The sequence below is a fragment of the Chrysochloris asiatica genome, unplaced genomic scaffold, assembly GCF_000296735.1.
Source record: "Chrysochloris asiatica unplaced genomic scaffold, ChrAsi1.0 scaffold00025, whole genome shotgun sequence".
In the NCBI taxonomy this organism is placed as follows: domain Eukaryota; kingdom Metazoa; phylum Chordata; class Mammalia; order Afrosoricida; family Chrysochloridae; genus Chrysochloris; species Chrysochloris asiatica.
In genome coordinates, this window is record NW_006408543.1 from 14757763 (window position 1) to 14776066 (window position 18304).

General features: G+C 39.4%; 1 protein-coding gene across 1 annotated transcript in view; it reads right to left on the reverse strand.

Moving 5' to 3' along the window:
• Positions 1-18304, reverse strand: part of UNC79 (unc-79 homolog (C. elegans)) — a 330078-nt gene that overhangs the window by 118084 nt on the left and 193690 nt on the right. Inside the window, exons 24-26 of the mRNA XM_006839553.1 lie at positions 16111-16312; positions 15138-15317; positions 3322-3608 (exon numbers count right to left, since the gene is read on the reverse strand). Coding sequence (XP_006839616.1) covers positions 3322-3608; positions 15138-15317; positions 16111-16312 — 669 coding nt within the window. The remainder of the gene's footprint in view (positions 1-3321; positions 3609-15137; positions 15318-16110; positions 16313-18304) is intronic.

Genomic DNA, 18304 nt, shown 5'->3' on the forward strand with positions numbered 1-18304 from the left:
GCTCAATATCATCAGCCAAAACAAGGCTTGGGGAAGACTGTGAAATAGACCATCAATTTGTCTGGCTCATATCCAAGTTTATTAGGCTGAAGCTGAAGAAAACTAAAACAAGTCCCCAAGTTCCCAAACATAACCATGAATATATCCTACCTGAACGTAGAGCCCATGTGAAGAACAGATTTGATGCATTAGACACTAATGACCAAAGACCAGTAGAGTTGTGGGGTGACATCAAGATAATCATACAGGAGGAAAGCAAAGGTCATTAAAAAGACAGAGAAGAAAGAAAAGACCAAAATAGAGGTCAGAAGAGGCTCTGAAACTTACTCTTGAGTGTAAAGAAGCTAAAATGAATGGAAGGATTGAGGTGAAGGAGTTGGGGGAAAAAAGTTAAAGGGCAGCATGAGAAGACAAAGTGAAATAGTATAATGAAATGTGCAAAGACCTGGAGTTAGAGAACAAAATCATTAGAACATACTCAAGTGTTTCTCAAGCTGCAAGAACTGAAGAAAAAAATTCAACTTGAAATATTGAAGGATTCTATGGGGAAAATATAGAATGATTACAGAAAGTATCAAAAGAAGTTGGAAAGAATACACAGAGTTCCTGTACCAAAAAGAAATGGCTGATGTGCATCCATTTCAAGAGGTGCCATATGATCAAGAACTGATGGTACTAAAGGAAGAAGTCCAAGCAGCACTGAAGGCCTTGGTAAAAAACACAGCTCTAGGGATTGATGGAATACAAATTGAAATCCTTCAACAAACTGAGACAGCACCAGAGGCACTTATTCATCTATGCTAAGAAATTTGGAAGACAGATACCTAGCCAACCAATTGGAAGAGCTCCATATTTGTGCCCATTCCAAAGAGAGGTGACCCAATGGAATGCAGGAATCATTGAACAATATCATTAATATCACATGTAAGTAAAATTTTGCTGAAGTTAATTTAGAAACAGTTGCAACATTACGTGGACAGAGAAATTCCAGAAATTCAAGCTGGATTCATAAGTGGATGTGGAATGAGGGATATCATGACATCAGATGGATCTTGGCTGAGAGCAGAGAATACCAGAAAGATGCTTACTTGTGCTTAATTAACTATGCAAAGGCTTTCGACTGTGTGGATCATGACAAACTAAAGATAACAATGTGAAGAATGGGTATTCCAGAACATTCGATTGTGCTCACGGGGAACCTGTACATAGACCCAAGAGGCAGTCATTCAAACAGAACAAGAGGACACTGAATGGTTTAACATCAGGAAAGGCATGTGCCAGGGCTGTATTCTTGCGCTGTATTTATTCAATATGTATGCTGAGCAAATAATTTGAAAAGCTGGATTATATGAAGAAGAACCTAGCTACAGAACTCATTAAGAACTGTGATGTGCAGATGATACAACCTTGCTTGCTGAAAGTGAAGAGGACTTACTGATGAAGATCAAAGCCTTCAGCATGAATTGCACATCAATGTAAAGAAAACAAACATCCTCACAACTGGACCAATAAATTATATCATGATAAATGGAGCAAAGATCAAAGTTGTCAAATATTTCATTTTGCTTGGATCTACAATCAACACTTATGGAAACAGCAGTCAAGAAATCAAGCGACTTATTGCATTAAGCAAATCTGCTGCACAAGACCACTGTAAGTGTTAAAGGACAAAGATACCAGTTGTAGCCTGGCCCAAACCATGGTATTTTCAATTGCTTCATATGCATGTGACAGTTGGACAATGAATAAGGAAGACCGTAGCAGAATCCATGTATTTGAGTTAATAGTGTTGGAGAAGAATATTTAAAGTACCATGGATTGCCAGAAGAACAAATACATTTGTCTTGGATGAGGTACAGCCAGAATGCTCTCATACTTTGGAAATGTTATCCAGAGGGACCAGTTCCTGGGAAGGACATCATGTTTGGAAAAATAGAGGGTCCGTGAAAAAAAGGAAGACCCTCAAGGAGACGGACTGACACAGTGACAGCAACAATGGACTCAGATGTGACAATTGTGAGGATGATGAAGGACTGAGCAGTAGTACGTTCTGTCGTACATTGGACTGCTATGAGTCGGACCCAGCTGTACAGCTGTACAGCATCAGCTCAGGATAACTACATATGACTGCTACCGCTTTATCTGAGTTCATTAGATTATAACCTATTTGAGCTGCTTCATCACAATACTGCCATCTATTGAGTTCCTGCCATGAGACAGGCACTGATTCAGGTGCATTGTAAACGCTGTCTCCAGTCTCTCAAAAAAAAGATCTTTGTAGGAAGTGGGATACATAACCTTACATTTGAAGGAACTGCAATCTGTGAGATGAAATCAAATGTGTGTAAATTGTTGAATGTGATACTGATGATCTGTTCTGTAAGCTTTCACTCAATTCAGAATTATAAATTAAAAAAAAAAAATCTTTGTTCCCAATGAGCAAGCAAGCAGAGAATGCCTAAGGCTATAACAGTCAATAAGTTGCTGTTGTTTTGTTTTTTCTACCTCACCTTCAGTCCGTTCTAATTCATAAAAGTCTGGTATGTGGTTTTCAAGGAGCAGCTGGTGGATTTGAACTACAGACCTTTCAGTTGACAGTCCAGTGCTTACCCTACAGTTCTACACCAGGACTCCAATTAATAAATGGCAGTGCTGAAATTCACATCTGGTCTTTATATCCCCCTATCCTATGCCCTTTACAGAATGTTGTAACCATTCTGGAAAGTAATATTTGTAGCACAGGTCAAATCAGGCGTGTATATATACCCCATGATCCAGTAATTTTGCTCCGAGTTCCATATTCCAAAGGCATTCTCACTTTGGGCAATCAGGTACAGGTACAAGGATGTTCAGTGCTGAGATGTTATAGTGAGAAATTGGAAGTGGGGAGGTAAAATATGGTGGCTGTACAAAGGGCCTTAGGAAAGTTGGCAGAAATATTCCATTTACTTTTCATTCAATTTTTCCATGAACTTTTTAAAGCCCCTCAGATACAGTGATGTAAAATATAGCAGCTGGAAGCAGTAGACGAGCATGGACAAATCCCTGCATGAACCAATGGAGTAATTTGTATGATTGACTCAATTCTCTCAACTTGAAGCCAAGAAAGGAAAAAGGTGAGGGGCAAAGAGAACCCAAGACTTGCACACTGCTTTCATGGCACCAAGCTGCTGTTCTTCATCTTCATACTCCCCTCCACATTATCAAGTAACCCAATTACTTGTACCAACCTTTATACTCAACCAATGTTGGCTAAGATGAACTGAATGGCTTGCTCCTGCTAAAAACTTAATGGTGTGAGCTGAGAGCTATTTCACTTACTTGGGCAATGCCTGCAATGAATGCATTAAAGCAAGTTGACAAGCGCATTTTTTGAGGTGCAATCATGAAGCAGCCTTCCTGTTGGTCATAGCCAAGCAAGACGTACAGGTGCCTCTTGACCGTGTTAAAGGCCTTTGCGCTACTGATATCTGACTCGGCGCTGCTCTCATCCTTGGCCATGAACTTCATGAGCACTGTAATCAGCTGGTGAACTGTCTGGTGGTCAATCCCAGCATCCTCTGGGAGCAGGTCCTTGATAGTGTTGTCATTCTCAGGAGACTGTTGTCCTGTCAGTACAAGAAAGGACGTCAATGGGAGATGTTCCCACAGGCATTCACACTGAACTTTCACTTCGAAGATATTGATAAAGCAGCATTCTTTCTGCGTACACTAGATATTTGAAGATTTAGACAAGAAACAGACACAATATGGCCTGCTAAACATTGCATGAATTTAGGGGCAGACGTTCTGTATTCACCAACAACCAAGTTGGTCAACAACTGTGTTCATTTCCAGAAATATTAAGGGAGTGGCAATAAAAACAGGGCACTGTGAAGCAATAGCATGTTAGCGTTGACTGAGTAAGACTAAAATTGTTGTTGTGAAATGCTGTCGAGTCGGTTCTGACCCATAGCGACCCCATATAGGGTTTCCAAGGAGAGCCTGGTGAGCCTGAACCACCAACTCTACAGCTCTAAGGGACTTTGTGGTTCAGTGCATTAACCCACAGTGCCACACCAGGGCTCCTAAGACTAAAAACTAAGTGAATTAAAAGACTAAGTAAGACTAAAAGTAAGTGAACTTTGCATTTTGTGGATTTTTAGTATCTTGGCAAAGTTTCACCCTCAGCTAAAGTAAAAAAGTAGTTTCCCCTTCAGCATTGTGAGATTAAATATATACAAGTAACTAGTGTAGTGGTTACGAATTGGGCTGCTAACCTCAAGGTCAGCAGTTCGAAACTACCAGCCATTCCACACAAGAAAGATGAGGCTTTCTGCTCCCATAAAGATTTACAGCCTTGGAAACCCCGTGCAGGGTCACTATGAGTCGGAACTACTCCACGGTACTTAACAACAACAAAAAAATAATACTCTAAAATCCAGAGCACAAAAACATCCTTTAGGTTATATACCATTCTTTTCAGCTAGGTTCATAAATCAGCTGAAGAATTTAAAAAATTTCTTTCACAAATCTTAAGAAAGATATATTAGCAGTGTGAACTCTTTGAATGACATAGACAAAGTTGTAGATAGCAAATTATAAGCCCTACTATATGGAATGGAGTTCTGGTGTGGCGCTGTGAGTTAATGCACTGGACTGCAAGGTTGGTTCGAACTGTAAGGTCAACATACAGATGGGAGGCAAAGAACTTTCAAAAAACAGAGGAAAACACTATGTGAAGGCAAGCTGAAAGTTCCCTTGGAAATAAAAAAAATATCTCAGCCCTTGATTTTGTGGCTAAGTGCTGTCAAGTTGGTTCTGATTCATAGCGACCCTGTATAGGGTTTCAGAGGAGCGGCTGGTGAGCTTGAACCACCGACCTTATAGTTCAAACCAACCTTGCGGCTTAATGCTTATCCTATCCAATATATAACTATATCTGAGTTACCTTCTGATGTGGACGTCTGTGTTCTTTTTCAAAATCAGACACTGTACCCAAGTTTGCCCTTGATTTTCTTCCCTTTCTGATGTGGTCTGAGATTAAAACTCTTGGGAAGGAAGAATGAAATTCACTCTTCTAACATTTGTATTTTTAGACTTATTCAAAACACCTTTTTAACCTTCTTGTTTGTCTTTTCATAAAAACATCAGAATTTCTAAATTCAAAACAAAGTATTTGCCTGGTGGGTTAGACCAACACACTATCCTTCGTTCTCGTCTCTTATCCGAAGAAGAAAAGTTCTAGTAAATGATACACATTTTAGTTACAAACCATTATAAACCAAACTTGAGCTACATCAATTATAACTATGGTATAAAGGATCAGAAAAAGAACTAGGGACTAATATATATCCATTGTCTTCTCAAAGTGGCAAAACCTCAGTCTTCCAGGAGACACTCTAGAGAAACAAAATACAAGACATATTTCTGGGGACTGGAGAAACTAATTGTCTCAAGCCAATACATTCTTCCCCCTCTGGTGAAATGACCTGAAGTGCATCTCAAATTCAGAATTTACTACTTTAGAACTCCATAGAGGATAACAAGCTTGGTTGTCTAGTTTCCCCAGATGATCCGGAGGAAGTTAGTCTGCTGAGAAGAGATCGTTGACGATAAGCAAAGAGGCAGCAGAAGCAACTTCGTTTAACAGCCTCTAACATATGAGGGGAATCCTGTCGTGGCGCTGTGGGTTAATGTGCTGGACTGCAAAGTCAGCTTGAACTGCAAGGTCGGCAGTTCAAGCTCACCAGCTTCTTCTCGGAAACCCTATACAGGGTTGCTATGGGTCAGAACTGACTCGATGGCGCTTAATAACAGCAACAACATATCAGGAGGAAGACTGGTGTGGCACTGTGGGATAAAACACTGCACCACAAGGTCTGTTTGAACCATAAAGTAGGCTCCTTGGAAACTTATACAGGGTCACTATGAGTCGCTATGAGTCTGAAGCGACTTGACGGCATTTAATAACAACAACAACATATGAGGAAATCATCAATATAACTCCAGAACATTGACAGGATTTTCTGTCCATTAGAGTCTGTTTATGAACAAATGGATGTGTACAACGTCCTAGTATTGCGTTGTGGGTTAATATTATCACTGGGCTGAAAAGATCGGCAGTTCAAATTTACCAGTTGTTCCTCAGAAACCCTATATAGGGCACTATGAGTCAGAACCAACTTGACAGCACTTAGCAATAACAATAACAATGTACTTTAAATAATTTTTCTACAAAAGGTTATTCAAAGAAAACCTAGAGATTTGTTTGTTGTAGTGTTTCCCATGCAGAAAGTGTTCAGGAAATTGATATTACTAGTAGTAGGCATGCATCAACCACGTAAAAAGAAAAATCAATGTATGTGGAAGATGCTATTTCATTAACAGGGTAGCAATGTGAAACATCACTGCATATTGTAGCTAAATGTTTGAAATATAGGATCTTACCAATATAAAAATTTTTCAAGAACAAAAAAGATAATGTCTAGAGAACTATCATTGAAAAATATTTAATATTGATTTTTCTTTTCCTCCAGAGTATTATTTTATAACTAGAAGAAAGCTATGGCTTCAACTTAGAGCCACAAGAATGTGACAAAAGTGAGGCTATCTAGATTTCCCTGCAGGATTCAATGTTACTGTTGCAGCATGTAGTAGCTATGACAGTTTAGTTTTGCTCCTCAATTCATTTTAGCTCCAGGAGACAAGGTATGCCATGGAGTCAGTTCTAATTCATAGTGACCCTGCATAGGGCTTGCCAGGTTATAAATCTTTACAGGAGCAGAAAAGGCCTCATCTTGCTCCCGTGGAATGGCTGGTAGTTTCAAACTGCTGACCTTGAGGATATCAGACCAACTCATAACCACTACTTTACCAGAGCTCCATAGGAGACAAGGTGTAGGAGAACACCCAACACTCAGTACTGCTTAGCTACTTTCAAGTCCTGATAGGCTTGACTCCAAAGTCCAAAAGTGGAAACTGGAGAGGAGTTGAGTGGCTTTGTTTTACAGCCTGAGAATCTAGTGGCCTATATACAAAAGAAAGGAAATAAGACCCAACTAGGACCCCTGCCCCACCCCCTGTTTCATTTTATCGAAGTTCAAGTCTAGAAAACAGAGCATTGGACTTCAGTTGAAATATTTCAAAACTCCTCTTCCCATTACAAGTAGATGCGTTTTTAAAAAGTGTGCAACCTTAACTTTTCCCACCAAACTCTATTTTTCTATTAAGTATCACATCATAAATGCCCTATTGTCATTTGTATTCACCTCGATCCTCTTCTGTATTTAAGAGTTCAGTTTGCCACTTTTACTTTGCTCTTCCCGAATAGTCAGCAGTGAACAATTCTTACCAAATTGCTAAGTGTACTGAAAAAAGTATTTGTTATCTCAGAAACTTTCGCAAACAGTGGAAGAAAAAAAAAACTCTTTTCATTCCAATTATTTACCCCCTGCAGTTGCAGGCTTTGTAAGTCTAAGCTCTGTGCATTGGCACATCTTTAAAATATACTAAGTCTGCAACTAGCCGGTACACTCTTGCAGTCAGCTGTAGAAAAGCTGACATTTCCTTTGTAATTTATAAATATATTACTACTTTCATTATCTAGAAAGGGTATGAAATTTCCATTTTGTAACTATATACCTACAATATATTCCTCTAAGGTGTGGTCATTAAAGCACTTAGTAGCTTTGAATTCTCGTCTAGGAAATTCCTATTTCTGTCTTAACCACAGAGATTCAGTAGGTGAAGAGGTTTGATCTTATTATTTCTCTAAAGAAAAATCTATGTGTTCTATGAGGTAAAACTAGCCAGCCATAGCTTCCATGTGAACTGAATCCATCACTACTTATCCACATAGCTGTATGACAAACTGACCAAACCTCCTAAGTACAACACAGTTCCGTTTATTCAGATGGTTTGAAACCAGGCAGGATCTGGATCTGCATTTCCAGACTTCACCTCAGGTACTAAGCATTCCTACATGCTAGACTATTCCTAGATCTCAGGATGTAGCCACCATTTCCCTGCCTGTGCACAGTGGTTCTCCGCCTCCACCCCCAAGTCTAGCCTATGCCCCTGATTTCCAGAAGCCATTCTTATATATCCACCCTTTGCTCCGGAGGCCTGGTGATGTCACGGGTTTCTTGTTGGGCTGTTAACTGCAAGTTCAGCAGTTCGAATCTACAAGGTGCTCCACGGGAGAAAGATGAGGCTTTCTGCTTCCGCAAAGATTTATAGCCTCGGAAGCGCTATACAGAGTCTCTCTGAGACACAGCCTCGTCACCGGCATACTGCCACCACCACTTCCTTCTCCACAATTGATGTCATCCTTAGAGTCTGAATTTTTCAAGACAGTTAAGGAGGGAAGATAGAGAAAAGGAAGAAGACTTCCCTTAGCATGCCCTAGTTCTCATGTGAAGGCGCTCTGGTAGCATAGTGGTAACAAATTAGACTGCTAATCTCAAGGTCAGGAGTTCGAAACTACCAGCTGTTCCACAGGAAAAAGAGGAGGCTTTCTGCTCCCGTAAAGATTTATAGCCTCGGAAACCCTGTACAGGGTCACTATGAGTCCGGACCAACTCCACGGCACATCACCACCATCTTTCATGTGGAGTCCTGGTGTGGTGCTGTGGGTTAACGCGCTGGACTGTAAAGTCGTTTGAACCGCAAGATTGGAGGTTCAAGCTCAGCAGCTGCTCCTTGGAAACCCTATACAGAAGTCGCTATAAGTCACTTGACACCACTAAACTTCTGTTGTGTGTGCTTACAGTTGTTGAAGGAATGTGAGCTCCGGTTTGTGAGTAACATCACATCCACATAGGCTCTACCTTTGCCTCTTCTTACCCTGCATCCTATTGCCAATCGATTTCATCCTATTCACTAGTTAAAGTGTGGCTGAAAAGCCATCTGTCCCTGTGACTCCAGTTGGCAGACAGCTCTTTTCCAAGGACATCTGACATGTAACATCTTCACTTTCACTTCAGATGAGAGTTCACTTAGATTCATACGCCGTTTCTCCCTCAATAAGCAAGCTGAGAGTATAATTTCTCATGGATCTTTGTAGTCTTCATATTTCCTGGCACACAGGAGCTCAGCATAGACTTGCTGAATAAAAATTGTTATTTTCCAAAAAATATATAATAATTTCAAACAAGAGCATTCCTACAAAAGCAACCATGCCCTTTGATTATCACTGGACTAAAGGGTGATTTGAACCACAAAGTCAGTGGTTCAAACTCACCAGCCGTTCCTTGGAAACCCTTTACAGAGTTGCTGAATCAGAACTGACTCGACAGCACTTAACAACAACAACAACAATGATCAATAGAAGCATAGTGGCTCCATACAATAAGCACTGGACTGCGAACCAACAAGGTTGGTGGTTCAAGCGCACCAGCCACTCCATGGGAGTAAAAAGAGGGTTCCTGCTCCCAAAAAGATTTACAGCCTTAGAAACCCTATACGGGGCCACTTTGAGTCCAAACTGACTCAACAGCACTTAACAACAAGGATCAACAGGTACCCTACAGGTTAACAAAAAAGTGAATTGTAGACCATCTGTAGAAAAAAAAAGAGAAAGCCTAAAGAAAAAACATTTTGGAATTGTTGGCTGAGACACTACGGGAGGCAGGAAAGATCAATAAAGAGAAATTGACCAGGGTCGCTGTGAGTTGGAACCCACTCAACAGCACTTAACAACAATAACAAGATTTAGCACTGAGCATCTCTTGTAAATACACATCAGACCAAGAATTCTCAAGGTTTCTCTGCAAGTGGACTACTACTGGGGTATCCAAGCCCTGTAAGGAATTGGATGGCTTTGGACCAATCAGGTAGTCCTTTGGTCTGGACTATCGTGAGCTTATGCCATATTGTAGCAGGCGCAAACTATCCAGTCAGCTTCATAACAAGACTGGTGTTCCCATGTCCCAGGAGGCAGAACTATTCCTAGGACCATCAGGTGGGAAGAAAGCATGTCAAAGGTCTTGAATTCAAGTACCAATTCAGTCCCTAACTAGTTACTGATATGTGACCTTGAGGAAGACATCTAGACAGAATTACCTCAACCCTCAATACTTGATTTCTTGTCTGTATGTAAAGTAAGAAAAATAATACTTTACATTTCTCCAGAGCTGTTGTGAAATTAAAATGAGATGATTTGCATAAACACAATTCTTATAGGTAAAGAGATGTTCCACATTTATTAAGTTCTACTACTCTTGTTGCTATATACCTGTTTTTGTTGTTAAGTGCCAACGAGTAGGTTCCAACTCATAGTGAATGATCCTGTATAGGGTTTCTAAGGAACAGCTGGTGGATTTGAACCGCTGACATTGTGGTTAGCAGTCCAATGCTTAACCTACAGCTCCAAACCAGGACTCCCTGCTGTTATTGTTAAGTGCTGTGGTTCTGACACATAGCAACCCTGTATAGGGTTTCCAAGGAGCAATTGGTGGGTTTGAACTGCCAACCTTGTGGTTAGCAGCCCAGTGCTTATCCAACAGTACCACATCAGGACTCTTTGTTTTTGTTAAGTGCTGTGAAGTTGGTTCTGACTCATAGTGACCTTGTATAGAGTTACCAAGGAACAACTGGTACATTTGAACTGCTGATCTTGCTATTCAAACTGACCTGTTTAATTATTCATTCCAGGGAATAAAGAACAAGGTATCACCGTGTTCACACGGGGTTGGTAATATTCTTTCAGTACTGTGCTGAAAAAAAAAAACAAACCAAACCCACTGCCAAAGAGTCGGTTCTCATTCATGACAACCCGATAGGGCAGAGTATAACTGCCCCATCAAGTTTACAAGACTGTAAATATTTATAGTCTTTCTCCTGTGGTTCTCATGGAGCTACTGGCAGCTTCGAACCACTGACCTGTCAGCAGTCAAGCACTTTAAGTACTGCAACACCTGGGCTCCAGCCATGCTGATCTAGTACACTACAATCGCTGCACTGTATTCAATTAATCCTCAGCAGCATTCTGGGTGTCCAAAGACAAAGAATCCTTGGTTCTCACATGAATGAAAACAGACCTGATACCCAATGACAACTACACAAATTTCAGATTAGCAAGTGAAAAGATCTTACATGTGAGCTATCAGGATAAACAGTAGTCTGAAGCTCCTGCTGGTATTTATAGCACATGCCTTTAGGAGAGACCTGGACATTTGAGACCCAAACCAGTCACTAATAAACTTGTGAAACCTATTCCAGAAACCTCAGCTTCCTTTCCTGTAACATGAGAATATTAAGCTCTCTAACGTTTCAGCTCTGATGCTGGAGTTGTTAGGTGCCACCGAGTTGGTTCCAAGGCTATAAATCTTTCCAGGAGCAGAAAGCCTCATCTTTCTGCCATGGAGAGAATGTTGGGTTTGAACTGCTGAGCTTATGATTAGCATTCCAGTGCTTATCCCACAGCCCTACCAGCTTCCTGTTTCAGCTCTAATAGGCTATAAATGTCATCCATGTGCACATAGACCTTTGGTTTGGTTCATGCAAGTCACAAAGGAATACAGCTCTCTATTAGCCTTTATAGAAGTACACTGTGTAGCAAAATTTGCTGTAAAATGTGAAGGCTAAAACAAGCAAGTCATGACGGTTCTAATTCAAGTTGTTGAGTGCCATCAACTCAATTCAGATTCACAGTGATGCCACAGGACAGAGTAGAATTGTCCCCTGGTCCCATAGGGGTCGATATGTGTTGGAACCAACTCCATGACACTGAACAACAGAAACAATGTAGATGGAATTAGATTATTAAGTCTTTTCTCCCTCAGATCAGCTGGTAGGTTCTGAGCAGCCAACCTCTCCGATGGCAACAGAAGCCTTAATGATTGCACCACCAGGTTCCTTGTTCAAATTCATAACCTTTTGAAATGCTGTAAATCCAATATCAAAAATTTCCATCTAAACAGCAATCAAAATTAAGTCTTACTACATCATTAAAGGCAATGACTGTATTCTGGAATGAATCAGTGAGAAGTTTATTTACCACAGGGGACTTCAGTATTTGCAACACACAAAAATATGTTTAAGTAGCAAGTTTTTTGTTTGTTTTGTTTTCGGTTCTTATTTAATTGCTATTTTAAATCATCCTGCACACGCTTATGATTATCTTGCCATGTCTTTGTTTCCAAGTTTAAACATTCAATGTCCAGTAAATAATAATAATGAATAAATGGAACACTAGTATAAAAAATGCTTTATAAACTGGGCCAGCTATTTCCAAACCTTAGCAAGCTTTGTTGATTACAGTGGTGCTATGTAAATTGTCTTTCTAGAAGTTTTAGCTTCATATTTAATTTAAATACCAGTGTCATCAGCCCCTTTTTCATCTAGTCACCTTTCGATGCCTGAAGATTTCTTTAACATTTTGTCAAAGAGATATCAGAGGACTTTTTTGGTCTGCTTGTTAAAATGGATAATAATTAATAATAATAATAACACAGGGTGTTCAAGTAAACCTTAAGACAAAAAGAGAAGACGAGTTCAATTAAAGATACCTTACGAAATTGCCTAAGAACAATCTCAGCCAGGCCTAACTGAAAGAGAATAGGATGGGTTTCACATTTTTAAGGAGGATTAGGATCAGAGGTTCTTGTTTTTAATTATTATTATTATTTTGATCACAGCACTGAATGATGTTAGTGATGTGTAGAACAAGGTAGAGGGACTCTGCCAAGTGGTTGTTACTCCTTTTTACTCGTCAACTTAAAAAAGGACAATGTACTTTGGCCAATATCTGTGAAGTGCATTTATGATTCTGGAGCTCTTTCCTCTTCTTCCACTCCTAACCCCTTCTATTTCTAGCTTCCTATTTATAATATGTTATACACACGGTCTGAAAGCTTCCTTACTTGAAATTTTCCTTTTGAGTGTCAACATCGTACTGAAAAGTTTACCTTAAATCTTAGTCTTAGATGGAAAACTCAATGTTCTGTAGCAAGGTAAGTAGGTAGGCATTACTAGGCTTGTGTCTCACTCATAAGCAGGTATTCCAAATCTTGACACTTTTCCCAACAGGTAATGGTACCATGACATTCAGTCTGTAATCTCCTTGTCAGAGTCCCTTTAACCCTCAGGATATTTCATGATAATATGTAATATATTATGGAACATCAAATGACCATGCTGACATGGTCCTACAGCCCCTCAAGCAATGGTAAGCCTCCTCCTCCTCCTTTCTCTAAGAAAAGCATGTGGAGTTTGCAAAGAATCAGGAATGTCTAAGTGGATGAGTGGATGATGGTGGTTCAAATGGACAACCTTTGAAAATGTAATGAAATGTATGCTTTTCCTAATGCAGGTATATATGAGCATACATATTTATATGTGTCAATCCACATACAAATACAAGTGTTTTATGTAATTCTCGTCATACTGGCTTTCTAGGAGAAGGTGTACAATTGGGTAACTGGATGCTTCTGACTGGACCAAAAGTTATCAGGGTCAAAAGTAATCTGCTCATAGTCCAATGGAAAGAATTGTTGTGCCCGGGGCTCAAACATTTGCACATCTAGAGAACATCATAGGTAGCTCACTCTGGTCCAGTTAGAGACACCACATTCTTTACCTTGTCCACCTGTGATCAATACTTGCACAAAGCCCTTCCACATCAGAAGTACCCACCTGGTGTCTGTTCGGGTGTTCCACCGAGAGCTGGAGCAGACTGCTCATGCCTGGTCAACCTCACAGCTTAAAAATCAACAACAACTCTATTTCAATAAGCATCAAAGACAACTGGAGCCTAGAAAAATACACTCAGTGCTAACGGCATTGGAACAGTAAGAGCAAGTTTATTTTTCCTATTTGTAATTAACATCACATAAACGATGTTTATGGAACAAAAGTTTGGGGGTTGTATTTGAACTTCAAGAACACCTTCAATTTCCCTTCCCTTATCAGTCTTCAAAATGGTCATGTGAATTGATTAACAAGAAAACAACCATAAATAAATGTTATGTCCCAAACCGGTCAGTTCGGGTTATAAAATAGCTGAAAAATCCATAGGAATGATTGTAATGTAATGAATCTAAATATTGCTTTCTAGCGTCTGATTCCATTTCACCTAGAACTGTGCACTAGTTGAGTTCATTGGCTGCTTAAACGATCATCTTTAATTACCTTTACTCCCTAAAAAACTAGGTTATTGATTACTTAAAGGATTTTCACTGATCCTCCCAATGTTTGAAAAAATCACGTTGTAGCTTGTCACAAAATAGAGAAAAATGTAATGAATCAAATCGAATTATATTTATGATTCAAAGTGATCATGTTGCATAAGGCTGTCTTCAAACAAATGCTGATGAAGAAGGTTTTATGGGGTTATTTTATCGATTTCACAGCAGTTATTTAATTATTTGATTAATTTTTATAAGTTAGTAACATATTTAAAATATACTCATTCATTAATATGGTGATTTAGGTGTACATTTAAATTTTTTTTAATTATATGTTATTCAGAATCATTGTTCATTAAGAGAACATTTCTAGTCAGTTGTTAATTTAAGAAAAACATTGTTATCCTTAAAATTACAATATAAAGAAAGACCTTTAGAAAGTAGGCATATGTGGTCCTTTTTTTAAAAAAACTGGCAATGAAGTTTGCTTTTATTTTTAAATTACCTGGTGAAGTTGGGGAGGAATTCAACTTCTCTCTCAAGACTGTTTTTACTTTTTCAAAAGCAGCCGTTACTTCAGGTTTGCCTGGAGACTTGTTGGCTGCGTCAATCATGTTTGGAAAGAAAATTCGTTCTAAATTTCCACTCTACCTCCGTAATTGTCATGGGTCTCGAGAAAATCTTATTCAAGAAGTTCTTGGGTTACATGACTGGTGATGGAAATCCTTCAGATTCTAGGATTTAGGAGCAAACACTGCTTCTGACTCCCATGCCAAGTATCAATGGACTGGTTGCCTTATACGTTTTGAAACAGTCTACTGCTGGTCAATGCTTTGCTTCCTACACAAATTGGAGAAAACCACCCATGGCCTTTAACCCCTGGGGAGATCCTCTAGGGAACCCAAAAGCCAAGCCTGCGGAAAGAGCTCAGTTCACTAAACATGCTACTCTGTGAAAATTCAACGTGGCAAGTCAGCCTCAGAAAGGCAGTCAACAGATTCAGTGGAAGGATGGGAGAAGATACTCAACGAATTTTGGAGGTTAGGGTTTCAGGAAGGGAGAGTGCCCTCTTGGATTCCGCGGGCCCTTTCACACTGTCTCTCAAGGAACGCACGCTCTTCTGGCGGTTCCTCGCAAACCGAGCCCTCTTGATCTTCCACAATGCTGCGTCACTGAGATTCGCAACGTTAGTCCTTACAGCAGTGATAGCTTTTAGAAAGAATGAAAGAAGTTACCATATTTTCTTCGCTGACTCAGTAACACAGCTAGTTTGAAACAATCTGCTTGTGGATATTATTAATATTAAAATCTTTCATGGGTGTATGGGTCATTCAGCTCCCTCTATGGGACTCAGATAAGTAACCAATACCATTGCCAATCCTAACTAATGCCTATTATTTGTCTCTTGACTCCGTAAGATTAAATGACCTAGTCTTCCTTTCACTGGAGCTACAGTTGAGTAACTGTACTCATTTATTTAGAGTCAGAGATCTGTTCAATAAGCATACACGAGTGTGTTTGAAGGTGCGAACAGATCTCACAATATTGCTATCAAACAATATTATAAACAGGATCAGTAATATTTAGGATTATTGTTGTTGTTAAATGCTGTTGAGTCAGTTTCGACTCATAGCCACCCTGTATAGGGTTTCCAAGGAGCGGCTGGTGGGTTTGAACTGCCAACCTAGTGGTTAGCAGTCCAGTGCTTATCCTACAGCACCACACCAAGAGTCCAAAATATTTAGAATACACACAGTTAAACAAAAGGGTTATCCTAGGCCCTCAGTGAAATGGTAAGAATACTGATCTTGATGTTAGAATATAGTTAAGTCTATGAGCTCCTCCAGTAGACACTCAATAGGCATTTGATGAACTGAGTACATGTAGTGAACTCATCCTCCATACTAGAAAATTAAACTGCATGCAGGGTATCTTCTGCTTTCCTAGCTGGTATAAGATTAGGAACTGTGACTGTTGAGAGCAAGTTCTTTGTGTTACTTACTTGTGGGAAAAGGAAATTCTTTGTTACAATCCAAATGTAGCTGAGCTTCCAAAGAAAGCGTCTCAAATCTATTGACAAAAAACTCCCAGCTCAAAGCAGGAATATCTTGTTTAAGAAAATGCAAGAGTAAAAGCTTACTCAATATTGTGGGTCGGTCTTTAACCACAGTATCGAACTGGAAGTCGAGACAAAGACACAGACCCTGGGGAAAAGGAAGAAGACAAAGGAAGTCAGAGGTAAACATCGGAATGACTTCAAAGCAAAAACACTAGACAAAGACAAAACAAAAACAACAACAAGGGAATTGCTTCCATTCTTACTTATAATGTGGAATGAGTCAATTGAAACAAAAAGATTGTGACATCTGGTAGGAAAAAATGCAGACGAAGAGCGTCTCTGAATTATGCAGTATCGCTTGATGTTTGATTCAGAAGTCTGAATTAAACATAGCTGGTTTTGTTTTTTTCTTATTTTCTAATTAATTAAATGATAATCATTTAATCCAAATATCTTTAAGCCACAGTGTCTTCTTTTCATGTCTGTAGATCCCATTACGAAAAACACACTTTCAAAACTACATTTTCAGATACACAAGAAGACGGTCTCCAAAGTCCCTTTGAATCCTAAATTGTGTGGTTCAAAAAGACAGTAAAGTCATCTTTTCTCTTGGATCTTAACACACCTTTATACACACAGACATCTACTCACACTCGCACACACATATACACAAAGAGATAGTTAAGAACATGGACTTTGAAGAGACAACCTACAACTGGGAGAAATTTGGGGGAATCCTGTATCTGATAAGGGTTTAATATCCATGAAATATACCAAGGACTTCTATAACTCGGCAACAAAAAGACAAACAAACAACGTGATCAAAAAATGGGAAAAGGACTTGAATCAACATTTCAACAAACAGGATACACAAATGGTCAACAACCACATGAAAGGATGTTATTAAAACCCAAAGGATGTCATTAAAACCCAAAACCCACTGCTTTCTTTACCTCATGGCAACTTCATAGGACAGAGTAGATATTCTCCATAGTGTCTCTAAGACTCTAAATCCTCATGGGAGCAAATCTGTACTTTCTTCCATAGAGTAGGCTGATGAGTTTGAACCACCAACCACATAGTTAGCAGCTCAAAGCTCAAACTAATGCACCACAAAGACAAAAAGCCCTGTGGCTGTCAAGTTGATTCCTACTAATAGCAATCCTACAGGGCAGAACTGAACTCTTCCACAGGGTTTTCCTAGGTTATACTCTTTATAGAAGCAACCTGTCACATCCTTCTCCTGGTGGGTTCAAACCACTGCCCTTTTGGTTGACAGACGCCACCAAGGCTCCTCATTAGACATTTGGGAGATGCAAATCAAAACCACAATGAGATACCACCTCACACCCACTAGAATGGTTATATCAGAAAAACGGAAAAGAACAAGTGTTGGCAACGATGTGGAGACATTGAAACGATCGCCCATTGATGGTAGAAGTGCAATGGAACAACTACTGTCAAGACAATTTTGCAGTTCCTCCAAAATGAAACATAGAATTGCCATATGACCCAGCAAGTCCACTCTTAAGTATACAAGGAGGTTTCAAAAAGTTAGTGGCAAAATGGAATTAAACAGATAATGGAATTTTTCCACAAACTTTTTTGAAGACTCCTCTCATACCTAAAAGAATGGAAATCAGGAACACAAATGAAAACCTGTACAACAATGTTCATTGCAGCATTATTAAGACGAGCCCAAAGGTGGAAACAATTGAAGTGCCCATCAACACATGAATGGATAAACAAAGGTGGTATATTCATGCAATGGAATATTACTCAGCCAGGGATATAGAGTGAAATCCTGATGCACACTGCAACACAGATGAACCCTGCAAACATTATGCTGTGTGAAATACATCAGTCACCAAAGAAATATTGAGTGATCCCACTTTATACATAACAGGCAACTATCTAAGAACTATGCAAGAAAGAGGGAGAAAAGAAGTCATCACATGTAAGTGGACACTAAATTAATGATGAAGCAATAATTTGGAAAAGGAGAGCAGTGATGGTTCACAACAAGATGAGCATCAGCAATGTCCCTGGCTCATACATGTGAAAACTCTGCATTGGAAAATGCTTTGTTATATGTATTTTTATCACAATACAAATTTATTATAAAGAAAAACAAAAA